Source organism: Glycine max, chromosome 11 (assembly GCF_000004515.6).
Source record: "Glycine max cultivar Williams 82 chromosome 11, Glycine_max_v4.0, whole genome shotgun sequence".
Classification (NCBI taxonomy): Eukaryota; Viridiplantae; Streptophyta; class Magnoliopsida; order Fabales; family Fabaceae; genus Glycine; species Glycine max.
In genome coordinates, this window is record NC_038247.2 from 3,772,175 (window position 1) to 3,793,860 (window position 21,686).

Genomic DNA, 21,686 nt, shown 5'->3' on the forward strand with positions numbered 1-21,686 from the left:
TAGTCAATTCCCAGAAATGGCAAAAGATAAATTTTGCAAGTTTTTTAAAAGTAGCAAGTAAAATACCTCAAACTAATTTGTTGGGTTCGCTAAAAAAAATTAGGGGGGAAGAGCAATGAAACCTTATTTTTATTTATTTTCATGTGATTAGGTTTTTATTTATTTTGTTTGATATACAATGGTGACACTATGAATTAAACCTAAGATGTCATGTATATTATTCAAATTCCCCACCTAGGTTGATCCTAATGAGATTTTTTTATACTTTTAATGAACTTTTTATTTTATTTTTATTGATCCCATCATTTTTTGCGAGTTGACCCGACAAGATCAGCCAATTTTGTCATTCCTACTTAGCTTTTCTTCATACAGAAAGTAGAAAGGATGAGTTTTCTTATTAGTGTATCGGGAATCAGAGCCCTTTGTAAGTGTATTAACCTATAAAAGTTCTTACTATTAATGAGCCAACACTACACTAGTATCTACTCATTAAGTCCATACTACTATCAAATTTCTTAACAGTCTAATGAACTCACTTAGTTTTAACCATTGAAATAAAAGTCTCTTTATAATAAATAACTAATATAATTATTTTATAATATATGCTCACATAAATAATTGGAAATATATAAATATCCAACACTGCTTTGCTTTGGTCAAGTTATGATTGATAGTGGGTGTGTCGTTGTTTTGCTTGCAAACTGAACATGCTCGTTCCCACGGCGTGCAGGCAACAGATACAGATTGCAATTTGCGTGCAAGGGAGCAGCGGCCAAGTTGCTCCAGCAACATTTCCCTTGGCGTTTCTCAGACCACAAAAATATAAAAGCACGAAATGCATTTGGTTCGGATAATCTCAGTCCTAAGGGGGTTAAGCGCATCAGATGGACGGTGCATAAGAAGCCCACGTGGACAAGAAGCTTCTCCACATAACTTAGAGGCAGGGTAGGCTACAGGGTCTCTCTTTCTCATCTATGAAAATAGGAAAATACAGAGTTTATTTACTTGTTCTCCTCTTCCATGTAAATAATATGTGGTCCTCGGAACGAAGACATGAAAACCATTTTTTGCGACTTTCAATTAATCACTGAACATAATAATATCCTATTCTTCTTCCTCCTCCTCCTCCTCCTCATCCTCCAAGTCGGAAATTGAACCGGGATTTTAAACCAAACTCTATTCTGCTGCGTTGGTGATAGCTTAAACTCAACAGGTAAATGATTAGACAAAATGTCTACTGTTCACTAATTCCAAGTGCAAGACAAGCCAGACCAGGCAACAGTTATGGCTCATTGATCATCCATAATCACAAAGCTTCAAAATTTTCTCACCGGATTTCCATCAAGGCTAAGGCCATAAAAGATGAGATGGATGGAGAAACAAGCGGATCTTCAGGACGTAGCTGGGATCCTGGGTTGGAAATTGAAGTCCCTTTTGAGCAGAGGCCGGTATGTGTTAACAGCTACACAATTGTGGCAATAATTGTTTTTTTGGATGATCTTTGAAATCTACATGATATAGCATGGTGTATCATTAGTTCATTAATTTTATGGCTGAACCTAGCAAGTGAGTTACATATCCGTGGATGCATGCATAAAAATTGGAACGGTTCATGATAAGGGATTAAAATGAATTATTAGTTATCAGGATTGTTTCACTAAAACTAGTTTCATTTTTCATTTTATGCTAACCCCGATTCCTCATGGTGTAATAGGTGAATGAGTACTCATCTCTAAAGGATGGAATCTTGTATTCGTGGGGTGAACTGGGTCCGGGGTCGTTCTTCCTTCGCCTTGGAAGTCTCTGGCTGGCAGTATTTACAGTTCTTGGAGGACCAATTGCAGCTGCAAGCTTTAATCCTTCTAAAGTAAGGAAGAAGTTAAAATATATGTGTGCATAATTATTGAAACATCTAATCAACTAGAAATTTTGATGCATACACAACGTAACACACGAATACGTGCCAGCTGCCCACAACATTTATACCGCTCATAAAATTTCCTTAATGTCTGCATTAACGTTCAGAACATTGCAGGAGCCTCTAAGATTTATACTAGCTGCTGGAACGGGAACTCTCTTCATTGTGTCTTTGATTGTCTTGAGGATTTATCTGGTGCGTTCTAAATTCCAATCCTCCTTTTGTTCTTCATGTCACAGCCATTTCATTACTGGGGACAAGGGAGGATGGGGTGAGGCAGAGATTTAAAAACAAATTTGTCCTGGTGTAGTATATCATGAATTCAAATCCATATTGCATTTGTCCAAGGATTGGAAGTTGTCGGAACTCCCTTTTGTAGTCATCATGCATGCTGTTTATATTGTTGCCAAAGTGAACATTATAATGAGATTTTCAACTGAATGTAATCTGTTGGTCATTCACACTAACTATACCCGATGGTTAAGTGACTGAGCTATGGCTGCACCTTCACACTAAAATAACTGTTGAAGTTAAGACTTAAGACAATTGAATTACAATGCAGGGTTGGAGTTATGTCGGTGACAGACTTCTATCAGCGGTCATCCCTTATGAAGAAAGCGGATGGTACGATGGACAGATGTGGGTCAAGCCACCCGAGGTTAGCCTCTTCTACACATTCTTCCTGCACCTAGAGAGAACAGAACAAAAATATGCCTGAAAACATCACATGTGAAAAATTATATTGAAGGTGGTAGATTCAGTGCGCTATAATATATATATATATATATATATATATACACACACACACACACACGCATTGCAAACTGACAAATTTATGATTCTATCAACAGCAGAATATTGACAGTAAAATATGCCTGAATGAATATAAAAGTAGCCAATTTTAGACGTTGCTTGCAATTTGGAACTAGGTAGGATAAGATCAACTGCTAGCCTTTCTAGCAAAAGACAGGGTCATTTCTAAAGGCAAACAGATAAAATGGTAGCAACTTGTAATTGGCTTTCAAATTGTAAGAGATACTTCTTGATTAAGCAACAAGCAGTCTGTTCAGAATTAGTGGATATGAAGGATATGGAATAACGTGTAGCTGAAATGTGCTAACAAATATTAATACTACTAAATGAACCAACCAGTGACATGTTTCATTTCTCACATTTCAGGCAATATAATCTGAAAACTTAATTTCTTTGCAGATCCTAGCTCGTGATAGATTGTTGGGCTCTTACAAGGTACTGGACATCACAAAGTATCACAGCATTGCTTGAATTCATAAAGATTTTGGATACAGACTAGAGAGCAATATGTTAAATTTGATTTCTTGCAGCATGGTTCACATACATTCCATGTCCCCAGGTTAAACCAGTCGTTAAACTGCTGAAGCAAACTCTAGTTGGGACAGGAGCATTGCTTGTTACAGGAGTAATGCTATTTATCTTTGCTACACCAGTGGAGAATTTTTTTCGAACTACCTTTACCAAAGAAGAAATTAAATCAACTGTTCAAGCTCCCAAGGTTAACACAAAGCTCCTAAGGTAAGAGAAGACATAAAAATCCTTCACTATCTTCCACAGTTTTCTTCCGTGTCATTGCAATTTTTTAATGCATATTGCAGAAAAGAGGAGTTGCTTAAATTGCCAGTGGAGGTGATAACTGATGATGATCTAGCAGCAGCTGCTGCTGAGGCTGCTGATGGAAGACCTGTCTATTGTAGGGATAGGTATTATCGAGCATTAGCAGGAGGGCAGTACTGCAAATGGGAAGATCTGCTCAAATAAAGGATAAAAAAGAGGCATATGTAGTCAATTTCATTTAGTAAAAGAAGTTTGCAATTTGTGGAGACTCTGTGGCCCAACGCCATATTCTATTAGTTTAGAAAATTATTTTAAGTCATTCAAAGCAAAGCCAAAGCCAGAAATAGATGGAGAAGAAACATACAATCAAACCTAACATTAACATGACAATATAAAACTACATGTCTAGCATATTACTATTTGCATATAAATCCAGAGGGAAGAGCAACACATTTAAGAGGGGGGAAACAAGAAAAACAGACTTAAATATATAGATAAATATATACCAGTAGAAACACATAAGTTACACATGCCTATATTGGCAAGTCTACGTAAGTAGAAACTGTATTTGCTGTACCTTGAACTATGATGGCCAAGTAAATTCCAGGAAATTGTCCAGCTCCATGACCTCTCCAACACGGGGATGAAACTCATTGTGCAGCGAAACAACTAGCTTCCATAATACTGACCAAAATAAAGAATCTTTGATTTATAACAGAAAGGCAACTGCAGAGGTATATTGCATGCATAGAAATCCATGATGTATATCTGTGAAGATTCGGATTGCACAACAATTCTGAGACAAGTAGCGCCAGAAAATACTTTTGACAAAATAGATGTTGGGGCAAATCAGCTCAAGCATGATATTGGTTCCTTATATATTAAAACAGCACCAGCAGCCAACCCTTGACCAAGTGAAGTAACTTCAGTATTTGGCTAACATATCGATCACTAGGCAGATGAAAAGTTGAATTTGCAATATCCAATAGAACAACTAGAGGCTTGTAATGAGTTTTCCTTTCAGTACTTACAGAACATCCCAAGAGTCATTCTGTAACTGTAAATGGACAGGGAAATATTCTAAAATCAGTAAATCCCTAAATAGATATTAGTAAAGAATTTGTTGATCTTTCCAAATTGTTCTAGCAAGGACACAATAAATTCGTTGACAGTGTCGGTCAAAAAGTCCAATGGATATACCTATTGAACAAGTTTCTTGCACCAATGAAGAATTCGGAACATTTGTGCTCCAACAACATTCCTAAATGATTTCTTGCTTGCTTTGGCATATTCAAGATCAAGTGTCCGATATGCAAGAGCAAACAGATACATTGCTGGATGAAGTCTTCTGCAGATTGCAGAAAAGAGACAGTCAGTATACTCCACAGCAAATTACTTGGGTTGGGTCTTTGAGAGAGAAATTCTAAAATATTGATTAGCTTCTACCACTTCTAAATGTCCAAGATGAAACAAAATAGTTAAAAAATGAGATATTTTATTCCTACAGGCAGAAAAAAATAGCTAAAAGTTTTCAGAATTCAGTAAGCAGAGCTAAGCTAAAGTTGAAATAAAATAGGTTTATAAATCTGAACAACTTCTCTTCTATATAAATGGTTTCACGCAATTTAACAGTCAAGAGCCAATCAGATAATTCTTGTTAAAAAATATATGAAATGTGGCTGTGGCCTGTGGGCACTTTACCAAGCCAAAATGCATGTCAAACAGACTTCAACAGTTTAAAAAATAGATTAAACAAAATACAGTTTTAGTGCAAAATCCAAAATACAGATGTCAACTTTTCATTTCTGTGAACATTAAAAATTTTCCCCAAGATCCATATTTATACATCATTCTATAATAATCATTTGATACCATACGTTTTAAAAAGAAAAACCTCTGTTGCTAACATTAAATAAAATTTTCACAAAGTTAAAAGAAGAGAATAAATACACCTAATTACTCAACTTACCTGTCAGCTTGCTCACTATAGTCCAAGCCATCCCAGAACCTTTGTGATGGCATTGTACGACCATTCTTATCTTTGCCATATGTTTCAACGTACCAACCCCCTATGTCATGGAAGCCACAACGAGGCTCAAATAGCCAAAATCTGTATAATTAAGGCAATGAAATTATTAAAAAGTATTATGGACAGCAATGAGAGAGCAGCAGACAATCTTCATCTTCATTAAATAACAAGTTGCGGTACCGAGAAAAATTCACATAAACTTGAGAATACAGCAATAAGTTCATTTTTGCAGTTAGAAGCAGTACAGATTATGAGAAAGAGTTCTTCTGACTTCTGACTTCTGAGTAATAAATCCACAAACCACAATATCACTTCATCAATTCTGGTTCCTTCACCCGAGAAGGTGTAGCAACACCATTTTCCAGATAATTGAAACTTAGTACAAGTAAATTAACCCAATGACCACATTGCTTTAACCTTTAATAGAACCATTGATTAGCCTAACATCAACACCAGGAAAAGAATGAAAAAAAAATGCAAACATGGAAAGAGAAGATTGGTATGGATAAAAAGACCACATGTTCCAACACACACAAACAAATCCTCTAACAAATTATATAATAATAAGAGAGCAGACAGCATCAGGGTATATGCATTAATGAACCCCAAAGAGATTGTTGTGCTAACTCAAACAGCAATACAAATATAGAGAGAGATGTCAAAGCTTTACTTGCTTGGTGGTAAGCGTGCTCTAGTGCATCTACATTCACAAACTGAAACTTTCTCACTCACTTCATACCAATGCATATGCTTCACCTGAAATTTTTTATCATAACATTACATAATTATAAGCATCTAGCTATACCAAGTTATATATAAGACTAAATTTCTAGTAACTAGCAAGATCCCAAAAACCAAACCATGCTTGTTCTCATATTTAAAAATATTAGAAATGGAAACAAAGAAGACTTGGTGCTAATGCAAAAGTAAAATTCCCAATTAAGTTGTTAGAATCGATCAATATTCATTATAATCAGTCAATAGATATTATTGATTTCCTTCTTGTAACAAGTATTCTGATTGATTAGATCAGACAGTAAATGTTTTATAAATCAGGATATCAACCTTTGTTGTTCTTATATTGTGATGGGAATCTCTCCTATTTCTTTCTGCTTGTTGTAATCTTCCATTATGGCATATTATTTCCCCTTTTTATAAGAGAGATTGTACTGTTTGACTAAAGTAAGACATAGAAATATCTTCCAAATTAAGTTCTAATAGTTAAATCATCAAGACCATGGAAAAGCAACATTACATACCATCAATGTTCTATGCTTCATAATCACATGGGTCTTTGTACCCTTGTCATTGTAGACATAGCAAGAACCTTCATCTGGACTGCTCCCAAGTCCAGATATGGTTCCCAAGTGAATTCTTCTTCCAACTGCACCATTTGCAAGGTAATCTTTCCAAAAATCACTGCTGATATGTTTGGGATCTTCATATAAATTAAGGAACACATGAATATGATCTTCAGTATCTTCTGTCTGCATCTCATCAGAACAGCATCTGGGTAGGGCCCTAGATGCTGTAGCAATCACTCTTCCAGAGATGTGCAATTCTAGATGTCTATATGCATCTGATACAATACTTGAAGTTTTAGAGCTGTGACCTCGGTGAGTTTCAAAATCATCTGATCTTTTTGCATTCTTGTGGACGTTCAAATCTGTTATAGATTGACACAGGCCTGAATGGAAGGATCTAAAAGATGTTAACTTCTCATTGTTAGTAATTGATATCTCTGGAACCTTGTTAGCTAGGCAAACCATTCCGAAAAGATCACGTCCTGAAACTAAGTGCAAAACCTCAGGAGTTTCATAAGAGGACCTCTCCTCAGCCTCAAAGCAGTCAGGAAGAAGCTCCATGGACTGAATTTCAGGACCATAGTATGCTGCATAAATAGCTGAATAAAAATCTCTCTCAAATACATCAAAATAGCCAGTTCCAACTACCATCTTCTTTTCTGCCAAAATATTATTTATAGTTAATCTGTACCATTTTAACCATTCAACAACTTCCATCTCCTTGAACGCAGTAGCCTGTGATTTGTAAATTTGCAATTTTGAACCCTGTCCAGGATGCCTTTGCATAAGTTTTTTCTGAGACAACAGGTACATGTCATAATGGGCTCTCTTTTGAGAATCTGAAAGAATCTGCAATGCATCATAGATTATTCTGTTAAGTCAATATTCCCTATAATGTAACCAAGGGAAAACCTCATTATAGTTACCCACACACACTCAATGTAATAATGTATGCTCTGCAAGATTTCCAGTAGTTAAAGTCATGAAGTATGTGGTCATCTTGCCAATACCATGAACATATTATAGCCAATTAATCAGCAAGGACCAAAACAAAATATGTATAAGACCATGTACAACATATCCAAAATTCAGGAGAAAAAAGAAAAGAAAAGCACATATAGTCAGTTTGCCCCACTGCTAACTTGACCAATGCAAGCAGTACCAAAAACCAATGTAGTAAAATGAACACTAAATTATTTATTCAAACTTTGGGCATTAGAAACTATCAAAAATCAATCAGACATCCATTAAGCAACTTCCCATTTGGTTTTTCATTTGATTGAACTATTGAATGCAGAACATCCTTGATCCTTCAAGGGCAATAGACAGCTGTTCCCCTAATTAACACACGGGAGCCTTCGAACTCATTGCATCAATTTGACAATTTTTCTGTGTTCAAGAGCTAACTAAACACGCAATGGGGAAATAAAACAGACTATCAAAAGGTTCCTATGAGCATGTCATTTCTCAATTTCGCAGCCATTTAATAATCAACTTCGATATACATTGGTCGTATTCAGAATATTCAAACAAAACCAATTATTCAGTCCACTAAACACAACAGTATATGAAATGTCCTCTAATCATAATATTATGGCATTCTTCAATAAGCCAAACTTGGTTGATTCGTTTTAATTCAAGCTCTAATTTAGCCAGGAATACAATGATTCGTTTTAACTAAGCTATCTACAATATTTTAGCCACAAATAAAACTACCCCTAAACTTATGATTGAGGTTATATTCATCAGCGACAATAATCATAATTCATAAACCAGAACATGATTTGCACAAACCTCATAGGCAGCCAGAATTTGTACAAATCGTCGAGACGCAGTGGAATCGTTCTTTGACTCAGCTAGGTCCGGGTGAGTCTCTTTGGCCAATTTTCGAAACGACGCTTTAATCTCGTCAAAGGAGCTGGTCTCGGACACTCCTAACAGCTCATACGCGTTCTCTACGGGAAAATCTGTCCAAGCGGATTCGGAAGCGCTACTGAAGCCATGTTCTCTGCAGCACCGACACAGAGATGCGACGAAATAGAGCGTTGGAATGGCGCCGTTTGGTATAATTGATATGAAAAATTCTGGCCTCCGATTATTGATTCCGACGACTGAGCTGTATCCGGCACCAGCGACGGCGAGATAAACCATGGCTATCCCTGTCTTTTCTGTTACTGACTTACTGTTATAATTAATTTAATTATTAGAAAGAAAAAAAATGTAATTGCAGAACCTCCGTACAGTAACAGTGCGGAAGCGAGTGGGTTACATAACTGCGAAACTTTTTTATATATATATAATATAAGAACGTCCCAAGAATCATGAAATAAATCCTGGGTTCCTCTAAAATTGTAACTATAATATATCACCTTATTAGTTTTTCAAAAAAATTTGTTATCTTCTCGTACTCTATTTTTATTTATACATGTCTTCTCGTATTCTTGCTCTTACATTATTATTCACTGGAAGATGTTTGTGTTGAACAGTCATATGCTAATTTACGTCCAATAAGAGAAAGAACTAAAAGAAAAAATCAATAGTTATTATAGGTACATAATGTGACAAGAAAAAAATAAAAAAAAAAACAGTAAATGATGTAAAGGAGATGTACAACATTTAACTGTTACTTCAAAACCCTCTTCTTAATGAAAAAAAACTTAATATTTAGCAAAAAGGAAAAAGTTATTTAGTCTTAATCATTTCTTAAATACTTAAAATAATAAAATACCATGTACCTTTTTATAGATAATGTCTTGACTAATGATATATATAAAATAATGTTAATGTATTTAACTAAATCAAGTAAGTATGTTAGTGATTATTATTTTACTTATAAATAAAGAATCATAAGTTCAATTTTTGTTAAAAAAAATTCATTTTTTTCATTTTTCATTTTATTTAATTTTTTTTATATAAATATCATATCAATAATATTCTACGTCAATATTAATATATCACATAAAAGATTCAATTTGCTTATTTTGAAAAATAAAGAATTTAAATATTTTGATTTTAAAATATGAAAATCAAAATCATAAATTTAAAATTATATAAAGACTAAAATTACAATTTAATTTATATATTATTTTTTAGTTTCACCCAATTTAAATTCAAATAGGATTGTTGATCAACTTGAAGAGAGATTTTTGAAGAGGAAAGAGCTTAAGTGTAACTTTATTCAAATAGGATTTTTGAAGAGAGATAATATATAATTAAAATACTATCATATGATTGATAGAAAATTATGCCCCTTAAATATATCACCAAGAATCTCCCCATATCTATATATATAAATGAGTGCTCATCAGAAAAACGTCAATCATTTAAATAAATTTGTATACTTATAAAGGATTAGTTTTTGACTATTCACCAAAAATGCCTAAGAATTTTATTTTTTTAAATATGGATTGATTAAGAATCCATTAAAATGAATTATAAAGTTCTGTTTTTCGTAAAATTATACTTATAAGCTCTTTCTACTCCCCCAGACTTCGCAATCACTTGGCCCACCGGTGGAGTTAATTGAAGCGGACGAATAGGAAGAAATTATTAGATAATATTAAATTACTACTTGTTCTTAATCACTAGTTGTTTAAAAAAAAACACTATTTATATAATAGGTATTCAAATTTTGCAATTTAAAAAATAAACATTAATAATACTTAACTATTCAGTCAACACATTAGAACTTGTAATAGAAGCAAAACTCCTTTTTCTAAAAAAAAAAAAAAAAAGTTTCACTACTTTCAGTAGTCTCCACTCTCCACCTAGATAAATATCATATATTGTAACATTCAACTTTATTGTATTATAACTACATCCATTAGGCTTTGATCAACATTTTTACAGTTTTCATGCACGTCCCGATTCCCAGGTAATTGAGATAGGACTTCCGACAACATTCTTTCCATTTGACCATTCTAAACGTCCAAAACCAAAATTACTTGGCGGTGGTGGACCTGAAACCGTAAACGTGATTGTGTATGATTTTTTCTCATTTTTGTTGAAGCTCAACACATTTGGCTCAACTGCGATCTTGACAGATGAAATATCAACTGTAACTGATACTTTGTATGTTCCTGCGTCCCCTACATTAGTAAGAGTTCGTTTGTGTTTAACTATCGTTGCACCGGACCCTCCCACTTTTGGTTTAAACACCACACCAAATGAAGGGTAATTTAAGTCGGTTACACTGTAGTGCTTGTGTGCATTGCACCTGAACTTTCTCCTCGCCACAACCTCAATCCTATCAGGTGTGTAGTTTAGTGCACAAAGGAAGTTGAGATAATCATCCACTGCTAAATCATAGACAAGACCTGGATTAAGCGCAGCAACAGGGTTCACATGTCCAGCACCGACCTCAAACGGCGTTGACGGGCCATTTGTGGCACTGTCTAGCAATTTTTTACCGTTGTTGTAAGTTGTATAAGCTGTGGTCATAAGCGCAGACCGAATTGCAGCTGGGCTCCAATCTGGATGAAATGACTTGATCAAAGCTGCTATACCGCTTGCGTGAGGGCATGCCATGGATGTACCTGAAATTATGTTGAAGTCCACGCGCCTATCATCTTGGTCAAGGTTAGTGGGACCCACAAGCTTCGTAAATGCGGCTAAGATGTTGACACCTGGAGCAATGAAATCAGGCTTCAATACCTCTGGTGTTATTGGGTTTGGGCCCCGAGAGCTAAATGCTGCAACAACTGGCGACGGCTCAATTCCAACCTTTGTTCCCTCAAACATAAGCCTAGATGTTGGTTTTCGAGCATCTTGTAAGTACAACTTGATGAGTTTCCCAGCCTTGAAACCCACTGCAGTTGTTGGTAAAAGATGGGCATCTGCCACCAATTCCTCTCCGTCGGATTCCGAATTTGCTAACACCATGCCCACACCGCCGGCAGATTTCACCACAAGTCCTTTCTCTACCCTAGAACTATTTCCACGATCACACAACACAATTTTTCCCTTAACCTTTTTTGGATCCAAGCTATCTGTCTCACACAACTCCGCACCTATTTTTGCACTGGCATTCCCAGCATATATGAGTGGCACTAAAGTATGGCGTGAAAATTTACCATCATAAATTGATACTCCAGAATAGTTTTGTCCATTCCCGAGGTTAACATTTACCGGAAAATCACGATCTAGTGTGCCAGCTCCCACGGTGATCATCCAAGGTGCTATATTTTGGAGAGAAGAGCTATCAGGACCCGTGTTTCCTGCAGCACAGGAAACTACAATCCCTTTCTCCATTGCTGCAAAGGCTCCAATAGCAAGATTTTCTTCATCGTAATCGATTGCTCCGCCTCCGAGTGATGCAGAAATGACATTGACGTTGTCGGAGATGGCTGCGTCCATTGCAGCCAATATATCCGAAACAGCACAAGTATCTCCCCAACAAACCTTGTAAACAGCGACTCTGGCACGTGAGGCCATCCCACGTGCTGTCCCAGAAGCATAGCCGAATAGGCTGGCGCCTTTCACTGCAGACCCTGCGGCTGTGCTTGCGGTGTGGGTGCCGTGGCCATCAGCGTCTCGTGGTGATCTGAATTGGTTGGTTGCATTAAGGGGACCCATTGAAGCCTCGTAACCTTTTAAGAAGAATCTGGCTCCTATCAATTTCTTATTGCAATTTAAGGTAGTGAAATTGTCACCTGATTCACATTTGCCTTTCCAACTACTAGGGATGGGTCCCAGTCCAGTATCTTCGAAGCTCTTGCTTTCGGGCCAAACACCAGTGTCGAGGAGTCCGATAACGATGTCACTTGCTTCATTTGATTTAGGGAACATATCAGCGATTTTATCTAACCCGAGGAATTTTGGTGTTCGAGTTGTGAGTGGCTTATATATTTTCTCTGGTAGTACCTTTAGAATCCCAGTTTGACTCTTCAATAATCGGGCTTCTTCCAGTGTTAATCTTGTTGACAATCCATGGATTGTGTTGTCATAGGTGTAGAGCATCTCTGTTGAGTTAGATATTGATTTCATAATCGATTTATACCAAACTGAATGGTGGTTGAAGCTTGCTGGCATTTTGGATTTGGCCATGTGGACTATGTAAGTATTCTTTTGGTTATCTTTTGTCGCCAATGATACATCGCAAAGGATCATAAACAAAACAAAAGTAGTTGCAAAGAAAGGTTTCTTAAACATTTCCATGGTAAACATCTTTGTTTGTAGTGAGGCTGTGAAAGGAAAGTAATGGATAACTTGGCTTAACAAAGGGCTTATTTCTAATGCAAAGTATACAATTTTTGTCCCAAAGAAGTGTGGAGGGTTAAGAAAGAGAAAGAGGGGATCTGATTTGGGTTGTTGGATAACCGTTAAAACCCTTTCAAAATTACGTTCCACTCAAAAGTAACAAAGGGGTTTCTGTCTGCAAATTGCGTTTTCGAAACGGTTACCCAAAGGCTGTAAATTGTTGCATTTGATGTGAGAGTAGGGAAACGGATAAAAGAAAGATAACAGGAGCAGGGAATAAAAGCAAGCTGGCAAATAGAGTGCATGTTACACCTTTCTCTTATGCAACATATATATAAAGAGACAATTTGATTGCATCATACAAGCGTTACACTTTTGACTTGTCACTTTTCGATTGAGGAGGGATTTATTGGGCATGTCTTCAAATAAATAAAAGAAAGTATTTAATAGCTCTTAAATCATTTAATATTTTAAAAAAAATAAATTAATACAAATGTTAATATTGTGAACATCATATTTATTGAGGATACAAATATTAAAAGTATTATATAAAAAAACATTATTCTATACCAAAAAAAAGAGTTACTAGTTTCCTATTCATTTTAAGTTGACCAAAAATATTGATTGAATTTAGATTAAATAATTAAAAGATGATATTTAATGGATTTTAAATCATTTTTAAATATAAATATTAATATTTTTAACAAGATATATTAAGGATTCAAGAATTAAAAAATATTAAATAAAAGAATTACTAGTTTTTTTAAAGTTAACCAGCAACAATCTTTTTTTAATGTAAATTGGGTGGAAGTAGAATTTTTCATATTGAATGAAAGTGTTTTAAGAAGTTATTCTTACTTTTTTCTTTTGTGAACATAAATTATTCTTACTCTCGCCAAGTCATATGACCTATTCTATCCAATGTATTCAATATTTAACTTTTGTGTCTTCAAATAAATAAATAAAAGTATTTAATAGATTTTAAAGCACTTAATATTTAAAAAATAAATTAATACAAATGTTAATATTGTCAACTTGATATTTATTGAGGATACAAATATTAAAATTATTACATAAAAAGCTTTATTGTATACCAAAAAAATAGTTACTAGCTTCTTATTCATTTTAAGTCAACCAAAATTCTTGATTGAATTTAGATTAAATAGTTAAAAATAAAAGAGAATATTTAATAGATTTTGAATCATTTAATATTTAATTTTTTAAATATATTAATTTATTGTTAACAAGAAATATTAATGATTCAAGAATTATAAATTATTAAATAAAAAAGAATTACTAGTTTTTTATAAAAAAAAAGACCAACAATCTTATTTGAATATAAATTGGGCGGGCGTAGAATTTTTCATATATAATAAAAGTGTTTTTAAGAGTCATTCTTGAATGAAAGTAATTTTGAGACATTTTTTAATGAAATTATTTTTAGATATTATTGTTGCTCTTGTTAAGTCACATGGACCTATTCTATCCAATGTGTTCAATATTTTTTTAAAAATGTTTCTTAGTTTTTATTTGCTTCAAGTTTTAAATCTTAATACATCGTATTAAGTTCAACATATTTTTCTTACAATATAAGAAAAATGATGAAAACAGGTTTAAAAATTTATTCAAACGATGTCATTATTGTAAAAAATAAATAAATAAAAACTCATATTGGTAAAATAGATTATTATATTGAAATGTAAAATGAAAATTGAATTAAAATATTAAAGAAATAAAATCATGGACCAAGATTTAGTTAATATGATTGGAAGAAAATAATTTTACTAAAAACAATCAAAAATATTTTTCGATGAAGATAAATCATCAAAAGTTACTAAATATTTTACAATAAGATGATAAAAAAAAAACACATATATCAAAATTATAGTTATTCCTTCTTCCTATGATCCCAAAATCCCACGATAATAATAATGATCCGGCCCCTGATTTCCAAGTGCCACCTATCTCATGAATTTGCAAATTATTTTTTAAAGCAACCATCTATCCATTTAGATCATAGAATTGAATTGATCGTAGTTCCTTATCAACAACGGAAGAGTTGAGACTCGTAAAATTTAGAATGAGTCATAAAGGAAAAGTGTGCATAAGGAGGTACGGGAATTTAGTCATGAGGTAAGTGTTGACGATAGACATGTGACTAGCATTAGTAATTTTATTAGAAGTGTCAAGTCAACTAATAAAAGAATGAACCATTAGAATTTAGTATTGTTGATTTTTAATTTTTTATTTTATTGTTGTTTTTATATATGTATATTTAGTGTAATACCCGTGCTTTTTCATTGGTATTAAATTTATACTTTGAAATGTATAATATTTTTACTTTATTTTATTATGATTTATTATATATATATATATATATATATATATATATATATATATATATTTAAAAATAAATAAAATAGTTTTAAATATGAATATAAATGACGTGATAACTCGTACTTTCTACAGTTATACGGGTGTTAAATTTTAATTAATAATTTTTATATACTATTATATATTTTATTATTTTTTATATTTTTAATTTTACAAAAATATATATTAGTAGACATATATTACGTTATATATATGTGTGTGTGTATAATATTTAAATACGTATGTATGTATACAAGTAAAGATATATTTATATTAATGTGAACAAGATCAATTTTTAAGATTAGACATGTTGCGTTTTTTTTATGACAGATTTGTGTTAAAATAATTGTGTATAAAAAAATTATTTAATAGTTGATATTTTGTATATCATGATATTACATTTACAATAAAATTGTTTATTTTATAACACACACACACACACACATATATATATATATATATATATAAAATAAAATATACCTGATATTATTATTCATATTAAACATAAGTAATTGATGCGATATCAAACATAAGCAATATCAAACCCGTAAAATATGAGAATTTAATTAAACAATCGATGTAATTGATTGTTAAATTATTTTATCCGATAAAAATTGTTTTTATGCTTTAATTTATTTATTTATTACCTTTTGAATTGATATTTCTAATAGTGCATTAGTGTTTGAGAAAAAATTGAAAATCGTTAGTAAAATAAAATAGATACTTAATGAATGATAAGTCGCATGGATCACTAAAAAGATAATAACTTTAAAATATTTTTTTTTCCTAAAAGTGAAAAAAAATATATGAATGTTATAATAATATACAAATAAATTAAATGAAAGTTTTGTTCTTGAACCTGAATTATTTCCTTTGGTTTCTTTCTTTCAAAATGTATCACATGTCACTTTTAAAAACATTTCTAATTTAGTTAGCTTTTTATTTATTTTTATTTAATTTTTCTTTAATCAGATTGATATTTTTAATTACTACAATTTTATCAAATTATATTTAAAAACTATTTTACTTGTTTTGATTAACATATTTTCTTGTGTATTTTTAATTTAATTTATTTTCCATTTTAGAAAAAATATTTTTTCTGTACACTAAAAAATTATTGTGCAAACTTAATTTTCCTATTCAATTTTCCTTTATTTATAAAAAAACTATTATTTTTTTCTTAATCAGGTAGATATTTTTAATTTACTATGTACAATTTTATTTTTTAATGAGGCTTATTTTTAATTTACATAGTTGTTTGTCTATTTTTTTCATTTAATTATTTTTATTATTCAGAATTTAAATTTGTATAATAAAAAATTCTCATCCAAATATTTAATAAAATTATTAAGATAATTATAATTATTAATTAATTTGAATTAATCAATCAATTAATATATTTATCATATCAATTATTTAAGATTAAATGGAGTAATTAAATCAATTTAATAGAATAAATATAAAATATACATTAATTAATTGAATTATTTGAAAGAAATAATATAAAATTATAACGTGACATCACCTATATAATCAAACATTTTTTATATATAATAAATAGTAAATATAGTAGATTATTTGCTTAAAACAGATATAATAAATTACAAATAAATTATTAAATTTTGTTAATATAAATTCATATATAATAAAATTTTATTAAATAACCTTAATTAATATACTTTTTCAAACGGATACATTAAAATGTCTTAATACTTTAAATTTTAAACTTTCCTCCATTCTTAATCTGAACCAAACATATCGCTAGATGTCATAAAGAGGCACCGGCACACAGTATATCAATATTCGATTTAAAATAGAATAAATAATTATTTTTGTTTTTGAAGTAAGTTGTATTAAAAAATTTGTGTCTCAAAGATAAAAAAATAAAACTTAATATTTGAAAGTGTAAAAGTGAAAAAAATTTATCCCAACATTAAATTTTATTTGTTAAAATTATTGATAACTATGTCCTTAATTTAATAATTTATTGATATTTTTATCCTCACTAACAAATATATCCACATAGTATATAAACCAAGTTAAAACAAGATATATGCATCAACAACATATTAGACTTATAAATTTCTAATTTTGTTATTACAAATATGTATTATAATGTATTTTAATTGTAATTATACTTATAATCTCAATTTATTATAGAGGAATGAAGAGTTAGGAGAAGATAAGACAGGATAAGTTCTCAATCAATTTGTTAAATTTTAAATAAATAGTCCACAAGTAAAAGAAAATAAACATAAAAAGATATAACAATCAAACTATAATTTTCTTACCCATGTAATAAACACCCATATAATTATAATGAACGTTAAGGAATAAAGTGATTAATTATCCTTTTAGGTTATCCAATAATAAAATAACAAATTTCTAAGATTAATTGTTATTGGTGCATGTATCTTGTTATTAATATCAACTAATTATATTTATATATTTCATGAATATATTTATCAATAAGTTGTATAATTAAAGAATGAAAATGTCAATAAGTTATTCATATTAAGGATATATTTGTTAGTAATACCATTTTCATTCTTATGTGTTAGGTAAACGAATTTTTTAATGTTAACCGATCAAATAATAAAACTAATTAGTCTCACTTTTTACACTTTTAAAAATTTAATTTAATTTAATTTTTTTATCTTTAAAAAAATAGATTTATCAACCACATATACTTTCTGGAATAAAAATAACATTTATGCTTTAAAATATATACCACACATAATAATATTAGATTATTCAAGAATAATAGTGACACATAATAATCATGTGGCCACCTAATAGTTTCTGATTGTGGAGGCATTCGTCCAGAAGAATAACATCAAAAGCGACGGTAGAGACGTACTGTCTCTGGTAGTGCCCGTGCCAAAAGGTCACACACAGTTCTTTTCTTCACCCTCAAACAAGGAAAAGACATTATCTTAGGTCGCGCCTGCACTGCACCGATTACATCACTTCTCTATTCTATTTCCCACTTTAGTGCTTCTCAATACTTCACTTTTTCCCTCTTTATATTCCAAACTCTCTCTGTCACTCCAGACTCTGTCACATGTCCACCCTCCCCTGTTCAAATATTTCCCCTCTCATTCTCCCTATAAATTTCAATCTTTTTACAGAACCTGTTCCTTCCGTGAGATGGCGACAAATTGTACTCAGTGGGAAAAAATGCTACACTTGAAAGAAGAAGAGGAGGGAAAGGAGGAAGAAGAAGAAGAAATAGAAGCATTGTCACTTTGCGATCTTCCTGTCAATCTGATCGGCCACGAAGACCAATCAAAAGCAAAACCAGATTCTCAAATCAATGAAACCCAAGAAGAGGATTTCGATTTCCGCTTATGGAGTGGCCCCTTTTCCACAGAACCAGAAATGTGTGCTGCAGATGAAGTTTTCTTCCAAGGCCAAATTCTCCCATTGCATCTCTCACTTAAGCGATGTGAATCCTTGGACCACGTTTCCGTGAGAGAATTTTGTAGCAATAGCAGTAGCAGCAGCATTAGAAGCCAGAATTCATCTAGTAGCAGCTCCTCCACCACAACCACTACAACCCCAATAATTTCCGAAACAAGAATTCAAAATCAAAATCAAAATCATTTCCTCACGCATCCAAGTCCCCAACGTCAGTTGAAGGTAACCGTTCCAAGACAAACAAGCTTCGGCAATCACGGTAGAAAATCATCAGCATGGGACTTTTTGCGTCTGGGTGTGGTGCCTGCACCAGAGATAGCATTGCAAGATCTCAAGGTTCGTAGTACCAATGGTGTTAATAAAAACCACACAGCTCGCAGCAATAGCATGGGCAGCAACAATAGCAACGCCAATGCTAATGGCACCGTGAAAACGAGTTACAGCGGTAAGACAAAAAATCACGTTTTCAAAAAAATTGGTGGCTTTTGGAGTGGTTGCAAATATTCTGTTGAAACAGTGCAACAATCGGACATGGTCATGATTAAGGGTGGTACTAAAAGCGCCAACACGACAGAAAGCGCAACGCACGCCGCGAAAGAAAAAGTGCTCGAAAGGAAGAGGCAGAAACACAGACAAAAGCAGGGAAAGAGGACCATGTCGCGTCGTCGAACGTTTGAATGGATAAAGGAGCTTTCGCATGTAAGCTATCCCGATGAAGAGGCTTTGTTATCTTAATTCTTAAATCTTGAACGCTTTGACTCACCACATGCTTGTAATTTAGATTAAATTGCCTTGATAGCCGTTGGCTTTTGTTTTTCCTTGGACTGAATTAAATTACATCATTGTGGTGGAGACGGGAGACTCTGTAATCAAAACTTCTTACCCTCGTGAGAATGATAGTTTTGCTTTTTCGTTTCTCTTTTTGACTGATGGTGATTGATTGTGTGTGAAAGATTGAATATATTTCGTAAGATATCGTTGGTGAGATCTGTGTCCGTGGCGAGTGGCGAGTGGCGATGGTGAATTATAAAATGATAAGGTCCGGCGTAAGTGCTGATAATTTGGTGCTTAATGCTTGTCATGACTGGAGGAACTTCGATGCTTAATGATTGGATTGGTTGGACGGACTTTTGGAGTATGTATGTGAAATAATAATGATATTTTCGTATCTAATAATTTTATCCCATTTTTTTTTTATTATTTGTAATGCTGTTGCAAGCATTATCTTGCATCATTTTCTTTGTAAGTCTTTTTGGCTTTGGTGCTATCTTGTTTCACATTTGGGCAGGTGGCAATAAAAGTTTCTTTTTGGCTTTTTTTTTTTAATTATCCCATTTATTTTATAATAATAACAATAACATGCATTTCAACACGTCTTTTAATGTGAAATAAGTCTGAGATCTTTTTAATTAATTCACATCAATTAAGATAATTAATGATAATAAATTGTTAAAAATTTGTACTATTAGTTTTTGAAAATACTCTGATACGTGATGCTATATACTTTTCTTCTAATTATTTTCCACGTAATTAGTTAACGTGTGAAGGGAGAATAACGGCTATATACTTTATCTTATTTATTTGTTGCTAGTTATCTTTCTCAAACCATATAAGATAGATAAATGATTTATCTTATTAATTTATAATATTTATTAACTAAAAACATTTTAAAGTTATTAAGGATATTTCAGTAAAAAAAGTCAATATCAAGCACATTTTTTTATCATGTTATATGCATAAAAATCTATTAATTTTATCAATAATTAATCATTAGGTTCAGTTTTACTCTTGTACACGTAAACAAAGGGGTGAAGATAGGCAAATTTCCAAAATAATCCAATATAAACGGATGAAGATAGTATCAAATGAAATGAAATTAAAAAAGTATGTAAATTATCACATAAATCCATTTTAAGAGTCAAAGATATTATGTTTAGTACCAACCTTGTTTGTGTTTAAGGTTTTCAACAGAAATTAATTATCATTTTTTTAAAAGATTATTTTGTATCAATATACCAATGGTAAAAAAAAAGATATTAGGTTCAATAGGATGGACTTTTTTTGTTGAATAAGAATTAAATATAATACCAAAACAGGTTTATAACACTCGTATGACTTTTTTAATCAACTAGACCTCTTAATTTTAGTGGAATAGACTAATCACTTGCCATATATGACAAATCAAAATTTGAATTTTCATGGAAGAGATATCTATATATTTAATGCTGTGTCTTGAATAAAATTTTCCTCTGAAAGAAAATATTTGTGAGAAGAAAAAAAATCCATTTTGGGACAATGTTGATAATTAGGATTGGTATTCACTATCCATAACTACCTTAACGTTCATAATCAATTATAATGATGTCCAATCAGTGTTATTTTATTTTATTTGTCAAATCCTGTTTTATTTAGTTCACCCAACAAATGACAGCATATATAAGCCAACGAATTTGGAATGGGACTTTAGGCCGACTCTCTGATTAACTAAAGCCCATGCCTTAATCTAGCCCAAGTGTGGACGGTTATGCATATTTTATGGGAATTTCTTCTTGCTTCCAACACCATTTATTCTACATTCAGTATTTTGAGTGAAAAATTAATTTTGTCTCATCTTCATTGATGTTTAAATGTGAAATACAGATTGGAAATATGTCCATCTGCACCATTCATTCACGTGTTTTTTATTTCTCTTCTCAAATTCTCTCATCTTCTTTTCTTCAATTCGTGATTATCTTCATCAATCCATGGTTCATCTTCATCAATCTACATGTGTTCGTTGTTGGTGTCCACCTTCGTTCCGCTATCGTCATCATGAGCCACCGTGAGTTCTGTTGTCTACGTTTTTTTCACTATA

The 21,686-nt window shown here is 32.2% G+C and overlaps 4 protein-coding genes across 7 annotated transcripts; 2 read left to right on the plus strand and 2 right to left on the minus strand.

Annotated features, from left to right (window-relative positions):
* Positions 1-546: 546 nt before the first annotated feature.
* On the plus strand, positions 547-3,833 carry LOC100819301 (protein CONSERVED IN THE GREEN LINEAGE AND DIATOMS 27, chloroplastic). The gene is made up of 7 exons (XM_003539254.5): positions 547-1,448; positions 1,715-1,867; positions 2,036-2,113; positions 2,481-2,576; positions 3,131-3,166; positions 3,291-3,469; positions 3,550-3,833. The coding sequence occupies exons 1-7, from the start codon at positions 1,218-1,220 to the stop codon at positions 3,710-3,712; spliced, it is 936 nt and encodes a 311-aa protein (XP_003539302.1). The 5' UTR covers positions 547-1,217; the 3' UTR covers positions 3,713-3,833.
* Positions 1,904-9,112, minus strand: LOC100801323 (uncharacterized). Of its 4 annotated transcripts, none has more exons than XM_041006607.1 (7): positions 8,636-9,106; positions 6,797-7,690; positions 6,208-6,293; positions 5,478-5,618; positions 4,709-4,856; positions 4,086-4,565; positions 1,904-2,606 (listed from the first exon to the last, which is right to left on the minus strand). In XM_041006607.1, the coding sequence occupies exons 1-5, from the start codon at positions 8,990-8,992 to the stop codon at positions 4,709-4,711; spliced, it is 1,626 nt and encodes a 541-aa protein (XP_040862541.1). In that variant the 5' UTR covers positions 8,993-9,106; the 3' UTR covers positions 1,904-2,606; positions 4,086-4,565. The 4 variants fall into 4 exon arrangements, with proteins under 4 accessions (XP_040862541.1, XP_040862542.1, XP_003538796.1 ...); XM_041006608.1 differs by having other exon boundaries at positions 1,904-2,632; XM_003538748.5 differs by lacking the exon at positions 1,904-2,606 and adding an exon at positions 3,022-3,700 and having other exon boundaries at positions 8,636-9,112.
* A 1,491-nt stretch (positions 9,113-10,603) lies between these two features.
* LOC100801866 (subtilisin-like protease SBT1.7) lies at positions 10,604-13,305 on the minus strand. The gene has a single exon (XM_003538749.5). It carries the CDS (start codon positions 13,004-13,006, stop codon positions 10,694-10,696), a length of 2,313 nt encoding a protein of 770 aa, XP_003538797.2. The 5' UTR covers positions 13,007-13,305; the 3' UTR covers positions 10,604-10,693.
* Positions 13,306-18,244: 4,939 nt separating this feature from the next.
* Positions 18,245-20,376, plus strand: LOC102666920 (putative vacuolar protein sorting-associated protein 13B). The gene has a single exon (XM_006590577.4). It carries the CDS (start codon positions 18,563-18,565, stop codon positions 19,565-19,567), a length of 1,005 nt encoding a protein of 334 aa, XP_006590640.1. The 5' UTR covers positions 18,245-18,562; the 3' UTR covers positions 19,568-20,376.
* Positions 20,377-21,686: the final 1,310 nt, after the last annotated feature.